Here is a 21,630-nt window from a genome sequence, read left to right as displayed (position 1 = left end):
AATTGGCATGTGTTATACACCTTCGGTAACCATAATTGAGATTTATGCTTAACGTTTTATTCTTGATTGAATTACATACGAATATAGTAGTTCGGTCTTGAATAATAGAATTGTAATACACGTAGAATGATTAAATTAGCATCTCAGGTTAATAATCGAAGTTAGTAACTTGCATAATTGAAGGGAATTGGCCGAGAATCAATAAATGCATAAGAGGAAGATAAAATCCTAAGTTTGTTTAATATGATAAATCTTCGTGCTTACTTGCTATTTAACTTGCGTTTGACAATTTGGTTTAATTTAGTAAGAATTAGGAATAAATACCCTCAAATTCGACCGAATAGGGTGGACTTAAAAATAATTGGGAGAATCTAACGCTTAGAATTAGATAGTTAAACATTTCTTGTGGGATTGATATTCGGACTTTCTTTATTCAGTGTATTACTTTTAAGATATGTGCACTTGCGTGTAAGTATTTACCACAAACAAATTTTTGATCCATTTTTGTCTTCCTAATGTCCCATTTCTCAACTCGCACCTAAAACAAGTAAAACAAATCTTTAAGCACCATATAGTCGACAAAACCTAAAAAAAATCACATAAAAGAAAGTAATTCGAGTAACTAATAATTAATATCATTTGTAGCCATTAATTCATTCATTCATTCATTTATTCAAAGGTATTATATTTAATTTTTGGGTTAAATACACTTTACACCCCTGAAGTATAGCATGTGTTACATTTATCTCCTTAAAGTATCATTCGTAACACTTACCCCTCAATATCAATTATTTTATATTTTAAAATTTAAAATATAATAAACATAACAATCTAATATATAATTATTAGATCATATAAAATTGAAAATTAACTACAATTAAATTATTGGAAAAGTATTAAAAAGTAATATATATTGCATAATAATGAATGAAAATATATTTTAAGAAATTAATGAACGAACATAAATTTAAATACTTAAAATTAATATTAGTTATGTATTAATTTCTTAAAATTTATCGATATGAATATATTCGATTAATTGGTCAACAACAATTAGATATTATTTATTAAATATGTACCTAAGGCAAGATAATATTTTTAAATTTTAAAGTATTGCATTTTTCTATAGATACTTTTAGTTATGTAATTTAATCATTCTTTTAGTTATACCTTTCCATAAAAGAGAAAAATTTAAGGTATTAGAATTTAAAATACAAATTAAATTATGCTTGAGGGGGTAAGTGTTACAAATGATAATTTAAGAGGTAAGTGTTACATACGGTGTGCTTTGAGGGTGTAAGCTTTATGTAACCCTTAATTTTTGGCTATTAATGTTCACTTGTGAAAAAATAATTTTTTACTACGATCATTAACCGTAAGAAAACAGTACTAAATTTGTAGTAAAAATGTTTTTGCTACGCATTTGCTAGGAATTAGCCCCGTAGCATATACGTGCGTGACAAAAACTTTGCTACGGTAAATGGCCGTAACAAATATTTTTTTGCTACGGTAAAACTAGCATTTACTACGATACCGAGATTGTTTCGTAGTAAAAGGTACCTTTTGTTACGACTTTTTACCGTAGTAAAAAAATATTTTTCTACTAGTGGTTATATATATTTTGTTTATTTCAGGCGCTTTTCTTGAAACTTAGAGCATGTTTGGCTAAACTTATAAGCTCCTAAAAACATCTTATACGATGTTTAAGAGCTTATAAGCTGTTAAAAAGTGTTTGGTAAAAAAATTACAAAAGATCTTATTTTTTTTTCCAAAAAGAAGCTGTTAGGGAGCTTATAAGATGTCTTTTTAAAAGTACCTCCACCACACCTTTTTTCTTTAAGATCTTATTGCTTCTTTACTAAAACCCTCAAAATACAAAATTACCCTCGAATATTTTATTATATTACATGAATGCTAATAACATTTATATTTTATCAAAACAATGTATTTTTATAATCAACATTAATTGTTTAAAATATAATTATCGTAATAATTATAAAAAAAATCTCTATTCATATTTTATATATATATATAAAAATACCCAAATACTCTTATTATCTCAATAATAAATTATATTTCTTTTTATCTATCAAAAAAATTATTTATCTTACAACATATATTTTATATTAATATATTAATGCGACAAAAAATTAAAACTTTCACAAACCTCATTCATTAAAATAATTCATCACACTTTATTTTATTTTTAAAAATAGTCAAATATCATATCAATATACATAAAAAAATCATATTATCCAAACACCTTGAAAAATAATTTTTAAAATAAGATCTAACAGCTTATCAGCTCCTAAAACATCTTATCAGATGTATGATCTTATAAGATGTTTTCAATAAGCTTATCTTAGACGGAAGTCCGATTATAAATATAGGAATTATCATATTCCTTGGAGTAGTTTGTGTTGTGTAGGAAGCAATTCGAATGACTTAATTGCAAGTTTATTGCTATCAAGAGAAAAAAGAAACATGAGAAAAAGCCACAGGTGACTGTGGAATTGATGGATCGGCTATCAATATATGAACAATGAATAATTATTTATTGCATTAGCATAAACCGATTTGTGTAAGAGCAGTTGATGAAGTATCAAGCTAGTATATAGTTGAGAAATACTCAATAGCTTTTTTTTAGAAGAGATAACGTAAAGCAAAAATAAATTTTGTACTAGAATCTCGGCTTAATTCCACTTTGCACCCTTAAAATGTAGTATTTTGTCACTTTACACCCTTGAAATAAATCTATAGCACTTTGCACCCTCAAAATATAATAAATTATGCATGACCCTCAAAACACAATAAAACTAGTGAAGGTAATGTAATATTTCCAGTGGTATTTTTTAGGATGTCAAATATCAATTTTTGTTTTATTCATCAATCCTTTCGAAATTACAAAGCGTAAAAATGAAAATACATCCCATTAAAAAATAGTGGTATTTTTTGTTCTTCTTGTTTCTTTGTAAAAAAATAATAATTTAATGTGTTTATGGAATGTATTTTTATTTTTACACTTAAAATTTTGAAATGATTGATGAATAAAACAAAAATTGACATTTGACTTCCTAAAAAATACCACTAAAAATATTACATTGTCTTCACTAGCTTTAATTTATTGTGTTTTGAGGATCATGCATGATTTGTTGTGTTTCGAGGGTGTAAAGTGCTATTAATTTATTTCAAGGGTGCAAAATGCCAAAAACAGTATTTCAAGGGTGGAGGGGGATTAAGCCTAGAATCTCACCATAATTAATTATCCATTTCTTATGACTTTTGTTTTTCTCCAAATATTATTATGAATGGGAAAATAGGAGAAGTGACAGCCAAGGTTAAGTAATAACTCAATTAACAAGAGTTGATAATTATTCGAATTTGTTTATGTGTGAGTGGACCTTTTATAAGTGTTTAAAAAAATATATTACATTACACTTGTTTTTCAACAATTTATTTTTTAAGATAATCTGAGATTGTGATCAATGAATATTAAATTGAGTGGCAAACATGTAATTACGTGCAATAGCTTTTGATTACCCACACGATTGCATGTAGATAGGATCATAAACCAGGTTCATATATTTGGTCAAGTTCATAGGAAGTGAGTGGTCCAGTTTTCTATAATTGGAAATGGATAATGTTGCCTACAATAGGAAAGAACAAATAAAATCTAATAAATATATCCCTTCCTCTCAAGAAAATAATACAAATAAATATATGCCTAATTATCCAAAAAAGAAAAAGGGAAAAGAGAGAGAATGTTTTATTGGAGAGAGAATATATAATGGTTTTTGTTACTAACCGCTTAATTTTTTGATTGAAGTTTTAGCTATTCAACCTGAAATTAGAGTTACGTGGCGTTTGCAAATGATTATTTAAAAGCAGAAGTTAGTGATTGTGATTTAAGTTAGTTTTAAGTGCTTATTTCTAAAAGTTGGGGGTGTTTGTAAATATTTCGGAAAATGAACTAAAATTGAAAAAGCAGAGTTATGGGTGCTTTTAGAAAAATAGCTTAAAGCAGATTATTTTAAGAGAAGCAAAAGCAAAAGTTGATTTTGCAAACACCTAAACACAGATTATAAGCAAAAAAAAAACCGCATAATCACTTTCAAAAAGTATTTGCAAACACCACCTTAAACTAAATAAAAAGTTCTAAGTTCAAATCATACCACACTTGAGGCGGCATCATTCAATATGTAGTCGTTATAGACATAGACAGTTATATTTGCATAGATCAATTTTTATTTTCTTTTAAATCATGCAAGGGGAATGTGCATTTTTATTTTCTTCAAATCATGAAAGGAAAATATTGTTATACAAATTACGAATGCATGCCAAAATCTCATCTCAAACATCTACGGTGCAAGGTTGTCAAATGGTCATAGTTATAACTTATAACGGATGGCATTTTCATAAAATAAAGGATAATTTCCATCCCTTGAGGTATATTAAATTAGGAAAAAATATTTCTATGTTTGGATCACCCATTAACTAATAATCTTTTAAATGTATACCTTTATGGTATCATATTCAACACAATCTTCTAGTTTCATCGAATGTTGTCTACTTTGTACTCGTTTCGTGCAAAAACGCAGTTTCTGATATTTACAAGTCTAGAGACACATCTTGTTCCAAAATGTGGAGCTACATTGGGGTAAAATAGATACAAATTAAACTAGAGAGTATTTCACATAACCTAGAATATTCCACTAAATTTGACACAAGAGTGTTGTTGAGAGGCAGTTGTAATTACCCAAACATGAAGGGCATTTTCGTAATTTGTCCTTATTTCAAGGTGACCGTAATTTACCCTAAAATAAATTATCGCATTTTTTTTAAATCTTAGATTAAGTGACATTTTCATGCATGCGGGGACTGTTGTATCATTATTATTAGGGCTCGTTCGGTTACCTATATTGGATTAGATTGGATTAACTTCCTACTGACTAATTAATTATTTAGTTAGTAGCATGTACCGTTTCTTAGATTAGATTTTCTATTAAATTTGTTAAAATCAGTGATTACATATGAATTGTCTATAAAAACCACTTAGTTTACAATAATAAAATATAATTTTAAGGATAAAATTGTATTTTTTTCCTTTTTAGTCACCCCTATTAAATTAATCTCAGGGGGAGAGGTGCTACTAATTTAATAAAATAATACTCCCTCCGTCCCAATTTAAGTGACGTTTTGGGTTGTTGCACACATATTAAGAAAATCAATAAATGTGTATAGATTATAGTAAAAAATATAGGAAAATACTAATATATCCTTGACATTAATTGTTTTACAACTAATTAATTAGGAGTGATAAATGGTAAAATTGAAAATAGTGCAATTAATGATGCATTGAAAATCTAAAATGACAAATAATTTGGGACAAAAAAAACTCTCTAAAAAGACATATAATATGGGACAGAGAGAGTAGTATTTAGCTTCGAAAAATGTGAATCTTACCAACCGGACATACTATTAACCCCTACTATTTAGTCAATAGAACCTTATAGCGGTAACCGAACGACACTTAACAAATTAGTCTTTAATTTGGGTTTAACATAAACCTCTTTTCTATTATGGAGTATTTCTACTAATCAAGTTTCTCAAATAATTACGAGAAGGCTAGCCCGATACACAATGAATCTGCCTGCTATTCCCGTCCAGATTCATCCGTACATACACCTTCACCTTATAAGAAAAACAAATCCATTAAATATAAACAACAATGTATACGTATATATATGGGGGAGCGTATTCTACCTGAACTAGATGTCTTCATCCACACACACATATATATATTAATGTTCACATTATATCACCATAATATAACGACGGTGTAGCGCCATCATTCATCCATAATCACCTTCTTTCATCCCTCTCTATAAATTAATCTATTTATATAAGCACAATTATCCCATTAATTAACCATCTAATCTTTCTTCAATCCGGCAAAAGTGATCAAGTTTCGAGATTGATTAATTAATTAATCAATCAGCACCAGAAACATGGTGAAGAAGATTCCGGCGAGATTCAATAGGTTCGCGGCGGCGTTCGATGACGCCGCCGCCAGGGCGGCTGGGTCATGGGAGAGCAGCGGAAGCGAGCACTCCTCCGCGGCCGATTTGTCGGATCTGGTGAATTCGTTTCTAGAGAGAGAAAGTAGAGAGGAGAGAGAAAGCGAAGAGCTCGTTGTTGACGGTGATCAGGATAAAGACGAGAATGAGGAGATTGATTTTGAATATCGGGATCGGTTGAAGGGTTTACTTTACCGTGAAAACGACGCCGTTAAAGGAAGCATTCACGCAGCGGTGGAGAAGGCTTACAGAGAAGTCGACGGCAGCGGCAGCAGCAGTAGCGGTAGCTCGTCGCCGGATTTTAAACGGCGGTTAATGGCACGGTTGCGCAGCAAAGGCTTTGACGCTGGTGAGTAGGTTTCCGTCATTGACTTTTTTTTTTACTGCGTAATCGAATTACAAATTAGGTTTTCACAAATTTCATCGGTCCAATCCAAATTCAATTACAGTTAAATCTCTATAAATTAATAAAGTTAATAAAGTTGGGGCTACCAAAATTCTATTAATTTAGCGAAATATTAAATTATGGAGTTAATAATTTAATACAGAAGAAATTATTATTTGAGCGAATTTATTAATTTATTAAATATTAATTTATCGAAGTTCTACCATAATTAACTTTATGCAATTTTAACGATTTTTTAGGACTCTGCAAATCGAAGTGGGAGAAAAGCGGCCGTTGCCTGGCGGGAAACTACGAGTACATCGACGTAATCGCCGGCGGGACCAGGTACATAGTTCAAGTCCTTTTAGAAGGAGAGTTCACAATTGCCCGCCCATGCGGCGGCTACACCTCGTTGCTGGAAATCCTCCCGTCGGTGTTTGTCGGCAAGCCGGAAGAGCTGAAGCAGGTAGTGAGGCTCATGTGCACCGCCGTCAGAAAGTCGATGACGATCGCCGGCATCCACTTGCCGCCGTGGCGGCGCCACGACTACATCCAGAACAAGTGGTTCGGTTCCTATAAACGAACCACCAACGAAATGTCGAGCCGGAAAGCCGCGGCTTTGAGTTACGGCGGCGGCGGATCGTCGGAGAACCAAACATTTAAGGGAACTTCGTTTAATTGTACAAAGGATTTTGTTGCGAAGAGTGGCGTTGGAATAAGAAACCTGGCTGCGGCGGTGGTTTTGAAACAGAAGGAAAATGGTGCTGTAAATATGTGTGCCACCATTGTTGTGCGCTAATAAGTGGGTAGTGGATAGAGAATGAGTTGGTACAAGTAAATCAATTTTCTTGAGCAATTATAATTTTACCATCAACGTTAGTCAATGAAAATCAAGGTAGTAAAAGGCGGTAATTGGGTCCGAGTAGGGGTGGTAAACGAGCCGAGCCGACTCGTGAGCTCGACGAGTCGGCTCGTAAAAAGCTCGAACTCGGACTCGAGGTTTTCGAGCTCGAGCTCGAGCCGGATTTTAGTTGTTCATCGGCTCGCGAGCCAGCCGGATTTATTATTTTTTTTTAATTTTTTTTTATTTTTTTTATTTTTTATATGTTATTTTTATTTAAATAATGTATAATAATATAAAATATTATAGAAATAAATACAAATATTAAATAATATATAATCACAATTTAGTTTTTATTATTGTATTTTTATAAAATAATTTTTAATATTAAAATAATAATTAAAAAATATTTAAAAAAAAAAAAAAAAGGAGAATTGGGCTCGAGCTCGAGCTCCAGCTCGACAAAATTAACACGAGCTCGAGCTCGAGCCAAAAAAAGAAGAACTCGACGAGCTCGAGCTCGAGCTCGACAAAATTGACTCGAGCTCGAGCTCGAACCAGCCAAAAGAGGCGAGCTCGGCTCGTTCACACCCCTAGGTCCGAGTCGGTCAGGCACCGACTCACGATTAATCGGTGCGGCGGTGATTAATCGGTTATAAATCGAAAATAAATCAGTTTTTAAAATTTAATATAATATAGTTCTAAATATTATTTATAAATACTCCAAACATATATAAAAAGATATTTAAACATAGTTATATTTCCATCACGTATATATCCTAATAACATAATAAAAGTTTAATAATTATAAGATCATAATACATAAATATCCTTATAAAATATAAATAAAAAAGCAAAATTTTTGAATTAACATTTATTCTTGAATATTCCTGGCATACATCATTCGTTCTTTAACAATAATAATTAACATAAACAAAATAAGGCATAAACTCATATTTTCTTTTATTAAAATTCAACTTTTATTTTGAATTATAAAAAGAAAAGAAAAAAAAAAGAAAAAAAAACTGATTTTTAACTGATTTTTGCCACCGAGTTTGACCCGCCTTAAAGGTTTGACCGCCTCAGACCGTCTCAGACCGCATCGGACCGCCTAAAACCACCTCACAGGCAAAAAACCGATTTTCAAACCTTTACACTAAAATCGTGAAGATTTTGGACCGCCTCCGCCTCGGAGACCGATTAATCGGCCGCCTCGGCCGACTTTTCGAACACTGATGAAAATATATGTAAATTTTAATTTTAGTATTTAGAAATATTTCAGTCAAAATAAGAAATACAAGATAAAGTCACTATCTCCTTCATTTTTTTCTAATATAACTCATTTTGCAAACAGTACTTGGCTGACTATTTAAGCAATTGTTTAATTTATTTTAATATTTTATTAAGTTAAGCATATCTTTGTGTATGTAATGGTGGTAAATCATTTTTTTAGTAATTAAAATCCATTATGAAAACCTGTTTACGGAGTTTGAATATATTAGGGGTTTGAAGAAAAAAAAAGACTTACATTGAGTGCGTGTTTACCCTGATTTAATCTCCTACTTTGAGATATTTGATTTAATTAAAGAAATTAGGTATTGAGTCGCTAACGTGGTTTGGTTATGATTGTTATATAAAATTGAGCTCACGATAACAACTAGAGTTGGACATCTTACATATAAAAGAATTCGTTCATAATTTAAAATATTTGCATGAATATTTTCCTATTATTTTGGGCAGTAGTATAATTCTATTCCAACTAATTCCCTATATTCATGCAACCCTACTCATTTTTCTTTTTTGTTTCTTTGCAGTTTTGTATGTTTTTTAGGGCAATTTGGTATAGGTCCCTCTATATAATAATAAATGTGTATAAATTCAAGTCAAAATCTCCATGTTTTAATAAATAAATAATATTTATTGTGGCAAAAATATAATCAAATCAAATCAAATCCCAAAAAATCTCTCTATCAAAACAAAGTTTCAAACATCATTCTTCCAAATATTAACTAAAAAATTAAATTAATTTGTCAAAAAATGATACTATTTATTTTACAAACTCATACTCTGGAAACGCCACCGCCACCGCCTATGACTCCGTGAACTGCAAATAGCAAACTGAAAATTAGGATTTGTATTATTGAATTGTAAACAACAAAATACCTATGATTTCGCCAAAAAATGCAAACAACAAACTGAAAAAATAATCCAGAATTTGCTTTATTGAACTGCAAACAAAAACTACCTATTGACTTCGCCAAATACAACAGCAAACTGAAGATTTTTTTTTTTTAACTTGCATTATTGAATTGCAAGCAATAAAACTATCTATGACTTCGCCAAATGCAAACAACAAACTGACAAAAATAAAATCAACATCATCAAAACATCAACAAAAAATTGTTTATGAAACACATTGCAAACAACAAAATCATTAAACATGGTGTTTTGTTAAATGTAACTTAAGACATAACTTATAAATTCTAAACCTTGAGGAATTGAATCTCAACTCGACACGCAATTCTTCAAACAATAACGGAGTTTAACCAACTTGCAAACGAAAATTGCCAACAACAAATGATGGGAAGATTCTACATACGGACGATGCGAATTTTGGAAGGATTTTAGATTTCTGATTTTTTTTTAGAGGGAGATGGATATTTGTTGTCCTCTTTAATTTTTTCACCTACAAATCATCTCATAAACTAAAAAGATCCCTTTTTTTTCTTCTTTATATATTTCTTCATAAAAAACAAATAAAGAAAAGAAAAGGAGCAGCACGAGAGAAAAGAGAGAGAAGCATAAGATACAGAGGGAGAAGAGAGAGATGAGAGATTAAAGATTAAATATATGCTGAGAGAAACGTGAGATTGGAGAGATAAATATATGAGATTTGTTTTTCTTGTTCAAATTTTTCCTTTTCTTTCCTTAAACATAAAAAAACATAAAAGTGAAACGACGTTGTTTCACAAAATAATAATATTAAAAAATGCGTTTTAGAGCAAACCAGAGGTCATCGGCCGGTTCGCCGGTTCGACCTGTGTTCCTGCCATTTGGACCTAATTTTTTTATGTCTTCGGTTTTGAGAGTCAGGCTGAATCGTTTTACGGTGGCTCGTGGTCAAACTGGTCGGACCGACCGGTCCGGTCTGATTCTGACAACATTGGTGATCGATTGATCAAATAGATGGCACGATCAACCTTTTCAGTCCGAAACTCCGATGAAATATTTTTATTTTTTCAACATAAATTGAACCCTATCCACGATTGTTTAATTTTTTCGCTCCGCCACGCCATTTCATTGCGGTGTATACTAGGTCTTCAATTCATGTCTAATCCCATAGTAGTAGAGTAGATTGTTATATGTATACGTGAGATTTATTCAGTTCCAGTTTGTCAATTATTTTAGAAAATTATGGCCTGCTTTGGCCTTACTCTATACAATGCCGGAGTGGCCTCCAAAAATATCAAAATATCTCCCTAAGTCCCTATATTCAAGTTCCGAACATCGACTCCAAAATTCTCGTGTTTTTCTTCTTGTTCATCCCCGTTTCATATTTCTCCAGAAATTGCTCGGACTACCAATTCCCAAATAACAAAAGGAATTTATAATTCTTATAAAGAGTATAGGTGGAAAAAAAGATTGATATATTGATAAAACAAGCTAAAAGATATACTTAAAATGTGATTTTTTTTATACATTTATACTGATTCAATTTTCTAATGGATGGTGGATTGATTTCATCCTCTATGGTTGGGAGTGGCTTTCTAGAGCACTGAGGTTATTTTGAACATATTCTAGAAACTAAAACACAATGAGAAATTTAGAAATCTCTACAATACAATAAGAACTTATTATCCTTCTAGAAGATTTCTATCTCAAAATTCCTATACGTAATTTTTTCTTGTGCGCTTAGTCTAGTGGGATCATCTTTAGCTCAAATATTATAAAATTTGGTCCAAACTACACGGACCGTGGCTCTCACCTTCGAATGTTTACATTTAATACCGTTTATGTGATACACTATATTCATAAGATAATATGACACCAACTACTTACTAAGTTTTCTAATGATTAACAAGGTAAAATTGCCTTAAACTTCGTCAATTTGTGGTTGGTGATCGAGAATTATTTCACACCGCGAAACAAGTTTCACTTTGTGATTTTATTTTTCTACATTATAGAGGAGCCGAATGCAATTAACTCGACAACGATGGTGGTCGGTTTAATTCCCTCATAAGCTACCCAATGAAAGAAAATGATATTGATTTATTTGAGGCCACAAGCGTTTCATTATTACCTACGCGCCAGTGTCTTATGTGAAATGACATTGTAAATGTCCTTGTTCGCCAACAATTCCATTCCAACAAAATATAATTACGAGACTAGTAAAATATGAAGAAAAAAATAAATATACTTATCAAAACAAAATGGATTACAATCTGTGGGGAACTTCATGATTCTTTTTTCCTAATTTAATTGAAGGGCTTGAAGCGTGTTCTTGAATCAAATCAGTAATTCCCTCCAAAATTTACTGAAAAAATCACAAACAACTTGAATCCCGGTATGTTATAAATTCGATGCGAAAACTTGAGACTTGATATGTGTGTATGTGTAAGTCTGTCTTTTGCATGTACTGAAGACTTACGTTTTATAGGCACCAACTACTTTTTCATAACTTGGAACTTGGATAAATGGGCTTGATAGTTGCCAATTGATTTCTTTGGGCCCGATTAGCTACTTAAAAGATAATCCAATTAACCTAGTTACCATCTTTGAAAAACCCAAAATTCTTATAAATTTTGATTTGACAACCAAATTAATAATCAATTATCTGGACTATTTATTGATGATTTATCCCAAAATTCGGATGTCAAATAAATTTGAGTCAAATTTTGAGAGAATATTTTTTTAATGTTGCTTTTTGAATTTAATTTTTGGCCAAAGAAAAAATAAATTAAATTCTTGTGTCATGGGTTTATACGAGATTACTCCATTAAAAACTATCACAACTCCTATGTACAAATAAGAAGTATAAATAACGATTTTCCAAGAAGCCTTCACTTTAATTAATTGATATTTGTTTCTATGAAAACATACATAAATAAGAAAACTGTTGGTATCTACAAAAACTCCAAGGAATATATTAAGGATTCATATGCATCTCTTAGTGAAAAATTATCTTGAATAAAGTAATGGTTGTGCCATTTGTTAGGAATTTGTAGGACCTCAGACACCCTATCAGTTATTCTAAAATTAATTGGCGCGCTATGTGGGCAATTGATGTTGAACCGCTAACAATATTCGTTCCGCAATTGTTCTCGTTAGAAATCAAACTCGTGATCTTGGCTTTGATACTATTTGTAGAACCTCAGATAATATCAATTACCCTAAAACTAATTGGTGCTAGGGAAAACAAAAACCCTAACCTTATAGTACATTAAACATGCACCCACAATATTTGATTGTGGTCCACTCATACCCGAGCATCCACCACATGCACAATTTTTGTGAAACCTAGACTAACAAAATCATATAAATTTATGATTGATAAATATAAAGTTTTTCTATTGATCGATCTTATAGGTCTCAGTTGGACATCCATGTGTTTCGAATTGAATTACAGAGAATTCCTTTAGGGTCCATTTGGATGGAGGGAAGATTTCAAATCCATAATAACAAATCCCTTTAACTTGTTTAAATTGAGGGATTTCACAAGGAATTTCAAATCTACATCCCCCATTTTTAGTTGTTTTTTGAGTAATTATGGTGGATTTCAAATGACTCCAAATTGAGGTCATTTCAAATCTCCTTCCCCAAATCAAACCCCCTCCACCCAAATGGACTCTTATATGTATAAAAAAAGATGGTCATAAGCAAAAAAAAAATATTGTTGAATATTTTAATTTCTTATTTTCATCGTTCTCATTAGGGATGAAAATCGGATGGATCAGACCGAAATAATAAACACTTTCAAAATTAAAATGAAAAATATTGCTTCAAAATCTGAAAATTTTGTATCGAAATTTACGGAAATCGAAAATCCCATGCCAATTACCACCCTAAGTGAAACTATAACCATGGTATATTTTATTAGTTTAATAATTTTTTACATAAAATTTATGGTGTCTTGTGAAGTTAATGTACTTCGTTTGGTGAGAATTAATTTTAAGTTTAGCACTTTTGGTATGTTTTTTTTTAATGAAACGCGGGAGAGAGAGAGGTTCAAAATTATTGTTTGAATAAAGTTTGGGTTTTGCTCCAATAAATCACACGCCCCCCTCCCCGTAAAAATTAGCCCCCCACATAATAGAAGTGTAATCCCCAAATTACCCTCACTCGCACTCAACCTCTCCGACAAACCGAAAAACCATTTCACACACTAAACATTTAATCTCTCCCCCATCGGATATCCCCTTCTCTCCATGGAGAACCAGAACCAGAACTCCGGGCGGCGCCACCGCGAGCAATCGGCGACGAGTTCTCGGAGGAGCTTGAAGCGGAAACTCGACGAGGATTCCGGCGAAGATCGCGGCAGGATCGGCGGTGAATCGCCTTCCGATTCGCAGCAAGATCTCGTGACCGAAATTCGCACTCAAGTTGAGATCCTCGACTCCGTTGCCTCCTCCGCCGAGCAGGATCGCGCGTCCGTCAAACGCGCAATTCACGTCCTTTCCGAGCTCGCCAAAAACGGTACTGGAGAAGTCGGAAAATTAGAATAAAAGATAAAAAAAAATCATAGGATTCCTTCAATGTTTCTGTTGTTCGTTTTTTGGTTCAGTGAGTTGTTTTTGTGCATGATTAATTGTTTCCTTCAGTCTGCATGTGCTGTATTTGAACTTTAGGGTTTTAATTGTGTTAATACTTTTGCGGCTGTGGTTGTAGAGGATATACTTAGTGCAGAAACTTGCCCTTTTTGTGTGAATTGTTTAATCAATTCGATTTTTTATGCCTGGGTAAGTCTTTTTAAGTGGTACTGGATTTTGAGTTTATGATTTGTGAGGGAATTATGCATGTGTGTTTGCAGAGGACATAGTGAATGCGATAGTGGACTGTGCGGCAGTTCCAGTTCTGGTAAAGCATCTAAAGGCTCCGCCGTTGGTGACAGAGATAGAAAGTGGTCCGAGGTTGTACGAGCACGAAGTGGAGAAAGGAAGTGCCTTCACTCTTGGACTTCTAGCCATTAAAGTAATTGCTCTTACTTCAGAGTTATTGTTCTTTATGTTTTCGTGGTTCTTTTGCTTTCCTAGTTAAGCAAATTTAAGTAATGTTTTAAGTTGTTGTTCCTTGGCTGTGCTTGAGTTATTAGGATCCTGCTCTGAAATTGGGAAACATGAATCGGTAATGTGCCAAGATATTAATTATTGTGTCTTATAAGTCTGATGGATTCCATTTTTTAATTATTAAGTCAGTTAAGTTCTGCTTCTTTGTGGCAAGTTAGCCAATCCTGGTGTTGTTGGTGTATTCATACAATAAGACCTTGCTGCCTGAGACCAACGGTGTATGGTATCCTGTCTCTTTGGGCATGAACCATGGAGAAAACTTAAGACTGTTTAAGGCCTTTACTAGTTGTTCTCTTTCTTTTTTCCCCGATTTAAATTTAGAAAGATGCACACTCACGAAATATTTTTCAACTGTTTGATTGCTGAATTTAATAATGTTACTAAATATGTAAACATATAAAGGTCAGGCTTTAGTTTTTAATGTTATCAAAAATGCTAAGCACATCAAGTCTTGTGTTGCATTTAGGCCGATAAACTTTTCGTAACGATAGGTAATATTGTTGTTTTTCCGACCTGATTTACTGTTTAGATATCTTTTATGGAAGGATGAATCGCGACTAGAAAGATCTAGTGCCTGTTACTTATTGCTTAAATATGATCTTATATGATTTCATACCACTTATAATGGTTTGTCTGCCTACCACCTGTGTTTGACAGCCAGAGCATCAACAACTCATTGTCGATGCCGGAGCTCTACCCCCTCTTGTAGATCTGTTAAAGAGGCATAGCGAGGTTCCAAACTCTCGGGTGGTAAATGGTGTTATTAGGAGAGCAGCTGATGCAATCACTAATCTTGCGCATGAGAATAGTAGCATTAAAACCCGTGTTAGGTTGGTCTTGTTGAGTACTTTTATGATTGGATAAATATGTTGTGCCTGCCTTGTAAACTTGAATGATGCTTTCAGAATTGAGGGTGGTATCCCTCCTCTTGTTGAATTGCTCGAATTTGCTGATGCAAAGGTGCAGAGAGCAGCAGCTGGAGCCCTTCGAACCCTTGCTTTTAAAAACGATAAGAACAAAAATCAGGTTATTTGACTTCATTAACTTTTGGAGTATCTTTTTTTTTCCCCTTGTACCTTCTTTAATTTCTTACTGTTTTCAGATTGTGGAATGCAATGCTCTACCAACGCTTATACTAATGCTGCGGTCTGAGGATGCTGCCATACATTATGAAGCGGTTTGCTACTATTTTATATTTTCTGTACTTCATAGCAGTTTAATATTAATTGTGAATTATTTGGAGATTCAGATTTTATACGAACTCATACAATTAATTATTCAAACTATCAGGTTGGTGTTATCGGTAATCTGGTCCACTCATCTCCAAACATTAAGAAGGAAGTTCTTGCTGCTGGAGCTCTGCAACCTGTCATCGGGTTACTTCGGTAAGATCTGCTCTATGTTAGAAATCCAGTATTCTCAGCTGAAAACTTCTCTGGCAAGGATCTTGTCTTTCATCACATTAAAGAAAAGACTGAGCTTTAATTAATTAGAGAAGCTGGCGGCTGCCTATCTTTTCTTTTTTTCTTTTTAGCCAAAAATATTTTCTTATTCCTGCAATAAAATAGGAAAGTACATGGGGGCCTCGTTAAAAACCTTGTGGGCATTGGTTTGTTAACCCCTCCTTGAACACCAACACCATCTTGTTTTGTTATTTGACCAGAGCTAAAATAACAGCATTGGTTTTATGGCACCCTTCATAACGTGTTGTATCTATGAAATCATTTTCGTGATGTTTGTTTTTGTTCATCACTATTTCCTTCTTGGTAGTATATCTCATTGGAGTTGATTCTTTGTTCCTTTTTGATGTGGTTGATAAGTTCTATTGCTCAACCATGGTATGTCTTGTGTGAAGTGATTACATGATGATAACTTATTAAAATTTGGTGTGTCTCACCAATTTGAAAATGTTCTCTAGTTTTATAGTTCAAAATACTTAATTGTCTTTCTTTTATTTGGAAATAGAGAGGAATGAAATAAATTTCGCACAAGTTAAGCATTCATATTTTGCTCGACTCTTGATATCTAAACCGCTGTTCTTGTGTTGTTAGTTGAAGTGGTAAATCTGGTAGAGAGATTTGACTTTGCCCATGTTATTGCTTGATAAATAAGGTGCTGTTTTTGATAGGAGTGACATAAATCAGGTTATGATTTCAAAGTAAAATATAGCTGATGATGGGGTTCTAGTTTACTGTGTTTGCATTGAACCTATGGTGTTCACGTTTGACTTTTGCTAATGGCTATAGTGATTGCCTAATTTCTTGTTGTAGTAGAGGGTGAAATGTGGTGGAAGTGATCGAATGAGCTGATCCTCTGACCTCTATATACACATTGAAGAAGATTTTGTGGAATAATACTTTTATAATGTCTCCTGGCTTTTATATTGCTTAGTCTGATTTGTCTCCACAGTATGCACAATATTAACTAGAGGATCCAATTCACGAGTCACTTTTCATCAATCCTTTGGAATTATCAATTTTGTTTAAGACTGCTTTTGTTTTTCACTTGAAGTATTAATCCGACATTTCTGAATAACAGCTCCTGCTGTTCGGAGAGCCAAAGAGAAGCTGCTCTGCTTCTTGGGCAATTTGCTGCAACAGATTCAGACTGTAAGGTTGACCAAGACAATGCTTTTCTACTTTAATCTAATTATTTATACAAGAAAGTTGCTTTTTCAGCCCCAAAACGATCATTACTCACAAATTCTGGTGTGATTCTTCTACAGGTGCATATTGTTCAAAGAGGTGCTGTCCCTCCTCTCATAGAAATGCTCCAGTCATCAGATGCACAATTAAGAGAAATGTCAGCATTTGCCCTAGGAAGATTAGCTCAGGTAACATTTTCGGCATTCTTTTTGTCCCATTAGTTTCGCACATCCATTTATATTCCAAATGATTCTTGTTGACTTTTATTTGTTTATCTATTTTCTGCACTAAATACTAATTTTAACGCCGTCGCAGGACCCACATAATCAGGCTGGTATTGCCCACAGCGGTGGAGTAGTACCGTTGCTGAAGCTTCTTGAATCCAAAAATGGATCTTTGCAACATAATGCTGCATTTGCTCTTTATGGGCTCGCAGATAATGAGGTATTGCAAATTGCAGATAATTGTTTAGTCATATCTGTAAAGCTTTGCCCAGTTTTTTGGCTGGACTTGCTATACTTTCTTGTTCTTCTTTTCCTTTATTTCTTCACTCTCTCCTCTGTAGGATAATGTTGCAGATCTTATTAGGGTCGGGGGTATTCAGAAACTTCAAGATGGTGAATTTATTGTCCAAGTACAATCCTGAGCCCAACTGATTATCTTTTCTATTAGAGAAATATCGCCAACTGGGTTAATCTAAATGATATTATACCTTGATACATGTGGGTGATATATCTACTCATTTTCTATTTGCTGCAGCCTACTAGGGATTGTGTAGCCAAGACGCTAAAGAGACTTGAAGAGAAGATTCATGGGCGGGTGAGTTACTTCCAGTTGTTTTTAATATGACCATAGTGTTGTATTTCATATAATTTATTTAACAAAATTATGTTTCGAGAAATAAAAGATAGGTAGGATGTGAAATAGTTAAAGCAGAATCATTTGAAACTTATATATATATAAAACCTTTATGTGGTGCATAGTTGAGCTGCTATTGGTACTCTTTTTTTTTTTCTCTTCGTACTTTCTTTTTGGCCTTATAACACGGGCTTAGCACCCAAAGGTATTCGAACCCCCAACTAGGCTAAGCCTTAGTAGTTAAGCCTTAATTGGTTATTGTTACTTTCTTGTTACTGTTTAATTGCTTCTAGTATGGATCTTGAACTTGGTTAATATTTTCCTGGGGCAGGTATTGAGTCATTTATTGTTCATGATGCGTGAGGGAGAAAAAAATGTTAAAAGACGCGTGGCTCTTGCTCTCGCTCATCTTTGTTCTCCAGATGATCAAAGGACCACATTCATTGATAACAACGGTATGCTATTTGCCAAATTAGCTCATAAAATTGGCATCACAACAACCTGCACAGACTTGTGTCTCACAGACTTGCACCTTATATTCTTGCAGGATTGGCGTTGCTTTTGGAGCTTTTGGAATCCACTAACTCAAAGCACCAAAGAGATAGTTCTATGGCCTTATGTAGGTTAGCCAATAAAGCAAGCTCAGTTTCTCCTATTGATGCAGCTCCTCCTTCTCCTATACCTCAGGTGACAATTTGCTATCTCTGATTATATTGGTTGAATCGGTCAGTCAGTTCAATGGTTGGGCCATATTATAGTATTATTTACCATTGAAATATACTCATATTTCAGTAAAAATGTCGGAGAAGATTTTCTTAAACTAGAGAAAAAGGAATATCAATTGCTATTATGTTACAACTTAACAGTGAGAGTTGCCTAAAAAGCTTATATTAGAAATTCTCTGTCCTGAATTTTTCTCTACACTTCTGAAATGTTGCACAATTATGCTTAAAATTTTATCTTCACTTCCCTGTTAGTCACGAGTGATAGCGACTTTAAGCTGAAACCATTATGGAAATTGACAATTTTGGTCTTTTTGAAGTACATCCCTTGTACTGAATTCTGACGACACTTTTGTTGCTTTCCTTATATTCTTTCAATATTATTATTTTGGTATGTTCCAAAGTCACTTGTGGTAAATTTCTTCTAGTAATTGTGTGCAATGCCTTGGAGACATCCCATCAACTCTTTGAATATCTTGTAACACAAATGAAAGCATTTTCCTCCAAAATTCATTTCATCTTTGGATTGCAGTAGTTTGCTGCATCCAGGACTAGTAACAATCTCTTTGGACAGGAGAAAAGCTTATTTTCATAGCGTTTTTAGAGGTCCAAAGTAGTCAATTTTCATTCTGGTGTTTTGTTGTAACAGTTCAACATTTTGGTGCAGGTGTACTTGGGCGAGCAGTATGTAAATAGTCCTACATTATCTGATGTGACATTTTTAGTCGAAGGTGGAAATCTGTCTTAAGATCCTTGCATGCTTTCTATGTTCTTGCTCGTCTTGTCCAATTTCTTACCACCAACTTATCATTTTTGTCTTTATTATGAAGGAAAACGGTTCTATGCACACAGAATTTGCTTGCTTGCTTCTTCTGATGCATTTCGCGCTATGTTTGATGGTGGTTACCGGGTGAGACTCTCTTAAATACATGTACTATTTTCTAATTGTGTTTTGTCTATAAAACAGTATATTTTATATTTTATGTTTCACCAAAGTATCAGGGACTATGCTTCGCTTCCTCTCGTCCCTTCTTTAAGGGCATGTATCCTGTAGAAAGACGTATATATATATATATATATATATATATATATATATATATATATATATATATATATATATATATATATATATATATCTTGTGGAGCCTTTTTAAGAGATTTCACTAAGGAATTGAACTGTCATGATAGTTCAAGCGTTAGATCTTAGTTGTCCCGTTTGGGTCAACCTGTTATGTCATCAATTACATTATTGACATTTTATTTTGAGAAACATCCAAATACTAAAAAAAAATAATAAAAAATAGTGATTCTGTAATATATAACCAAAATATATCTTAAGTTGGGGAATCAAGATTTAACCTTGTATTAGGGAAAACGTCTATTTTTTGAACGATTCTTGTTAAAAACGTAATCTTTAGATGAAATTGTATTCTGAAGGTCTGGTGAGAATGAAAATTACGGGGGAATGATTTTTCTTTGTGCTTGGCTGGTTCTGTTTATGTTCTAAAAACTTGCTGAAATATCGCAGGAGAGAGACGCCAAAGACATAGAGATTCCTAATATCAGATGGGATGTTTTTGAATTGATGATGAGGTGAAATATATGTATCACAACTTTCATCTCCAATTCTTTGCTTTCCTATGAAATTGTAAATCAATTCTCGTTTCTCTCTCGGTAAATGCTGATCTCTGGTTTATTTTTGGTTGCAGATATATATACACAGGATCTGTCGATGTCAATGTGGATATCGCACAGGATCTTCTGAGTGCTGCCGATCAGTATCTATTGGAGGGTTTGAAGCGTCTCTGTGAATATGCCATTGCACAGGTGAGTTCACATAAAAAGAAAAATAAAATAAATGTTTATTATTGTCTTATGTTTATGATAATTTATTTTTATCTTCTAAAGGACATATCAGTGGAAAACGTGTCTCTCATGTTTGAGTTATCGGAGGCGTTTAATGCGTTGTCTTTGAGACATGCTTCGATTCTATTCATCCTGGAAAAGTATGACAAGTTATGTATCATGCCATGGTATGTTTGACTTTCACCTTCAATTTTTTTTTAATTTATTTATTTAAATAGTCTTTAATGTGTATTATGGTGATGTATTTGTTGTGTAACTGAATGCGCAGGTATACTCAGCTGATCCAACGTATTTTACCAGAGACTCGGAATTATTTTGCGAGAATTCTGACGAGACCTGTCCAAGGTGAAATAAGACGGTAGGTTGGATTGGGCAGCAGTTTTGTTGACTGATATTTTGACTAATTAGTGAGTGCAGGATAATGTACATAAATTGATTAGTTCCCACTTTTGAGGTTTGTCTTAGTCTGGAGGCACCTTGTTGTAATTTTCCCCATTTTAATGCAAAAAACGCCATATAATGATGGTTTGATTTTGCCTCACTACTTACCTGGATACAATTATGTCGTACAAGTGACAACTCGTGCATGCATTTTCTCTGCTAAGTTTCGGATTCAATCATGTGTTGAAGACGGAACATTGTGCAGAATCGGATTTTGTGAGTGTGTCTGTGTGCTGTGAAATATTTTACGTTTCCTGCGGGTACTATGCGCGATATTTTAATATATTGTTGTGCTTCAAAGCCCAAAAAACAGAAGGGAAAGAGAAAGAATTAACAAATGAAAACGAAAGGGTGTCCTATTTTTAGTTACAAAAACATATTCATTTACAATAGGTATACTTAGAGGTGGGAATCGGACGGATTATATCCTATTGTCAGAATTTTCGGAGAAGTTCTTCTAATATTTTTTGGAAGTAAAATTTATTTTTTTGGAAGTGAAGTACAGTACATAC

General features: G+C 33.3%; 2 protein-coding genes across 3 annotated transcripts; both read left to right on the top strand.

Moving 5' to 3' along the window:
• Positions 1–5,833: 5,833 nt before the first annotated feature.
• Positions 5,834–7,307, top strand: LOC105954061 (uncharacterized). The gene is made up of 3 exons (XM_088812783.1): positions 5,834–6,430; positions 6,485–6,525; positions 6,723–7,307. Exons 1-3 carry the CDS (start codon positions 6,009–6,011, stop codon positions 7,259–7,261), a joined length of 1,002 nt encoding a protein of 333 aa, XP_088668909.1. The 5' UTR covers positions 5,834–6,008; the 3' UTR covers positions 7,262–7,307.
• A 6,232-nt stretch (positions 7,308–13,539) lies between these two features.
• Positions 13,540–21,218, top strand: LOC105954119 (ARM REPEAT PROTEIN INTERACTING WITH ABF2). 2 transcript variants are annotated; one of them, XM_012977791.2, is made up of 19 exons: positions 13,540–13,996; positions 14,331–14,491; positions 15,244–15,416; positions 15,492–15,612; positions 15,689–15,763; positions 15,877–15,971; positions 17,125–17,200; positions 17,312–17,419; positions 17,547–17,675; positions 17,797–17,865; positions 17,991–18,050; positions 18,421–18,544; positions 18,637–18,776; positions 19,479–19,542; positions 19,642–19,721; positions 20,340–20,404; positions 20,521–20,638; positions 20,720–20,844; positions 20,946–21,218. In XM_012977791.2, the coding sequence occupies exons 1-19, from the start codon at positions 13,729–13,731 to the stop codon at positions 21,037–21,039; spliced, it is 2,145 nt and encodes a 714-aa protein (XP_012833245.2). In that variant the 5' UTR covers positions 13,540–13,728; the 3' UTR covers positions 21,040–21,218. The 2 variants fall into 2 exon arrangements, with proteins under 2 accessions (XP_012833245.2, XP_088670895.1); XM_088814769.1 differs by having other exon boundaries at positions 13,577–13,996; positions 17,098–17,200.
• Positions 21,219–21,630: the final 412 nt, after the last annotated feature.

The sequence above is a fragment of the Erythranthe guttata genome, chromosome 14, assembly GCF_056151865.1.
Source record: "Erythranthe guttata isolate IM_541 chromosome 14, IM_541, whole genome shotgun sequence".
Taxonomy (NCBI): domain Eukaryota; kingdom Viridiplantae; phylum Streptophyta; class Magnoliopsida; order Lamiales; family Phrymaceae; genus Erythranthe; species Erythranthe guttata.
This window is presented reverse-complemented; position numbering and strand designations above follow the sequence as displayed.

Excerpts from the sequence above, each read along its gene's own strand:
- LOC105954119 (XM_088814769.1), top strand. The coding sequence starts at position 13,729 with ATGGAGAACCAGAACCAGAACTCCGGGCGGCGCCACCGCGAGCAATCG. Across the intron at positions 15,613-15,688 it reads ACGATAAGAACAAAAATCAG|ATTGTGGAATGCAATGCTCT; the intron begins GTTATTTGACTT and ends TACTGTTTTCAG. Across the intron at positions 15,972-17,097 it reads CCTGTCATCGGGTTACTTCG|TATTAATCCGACATTTCTGA; the intron begins GTAAGATCTGCT and ends TTTCACTTGAAG.
- LOC105954061 (XM_088812783.1), top strand. The coding sequence starts at position 6,009 with ATGGTGAAGAAGATTCCGGCGAGATTCAATAGGTTCGCGGCGGCGTTC. Across the intron at positions 6,431-6,484 it reads AAAGGCTTTGACGCTGGTGA|GTTTTCACAAATTTCATCGG; the intron begins GTAGGTTTCCGT and ends ATTACAAATTAG. Across the intron at positions 6,526-6,722 it reads CCAATCCAAATTCAATTACA|GACTCTGCAAATCGAAGTGG; the intron begins GTTAAATCTCTA and ends ACGATTTTTTAG.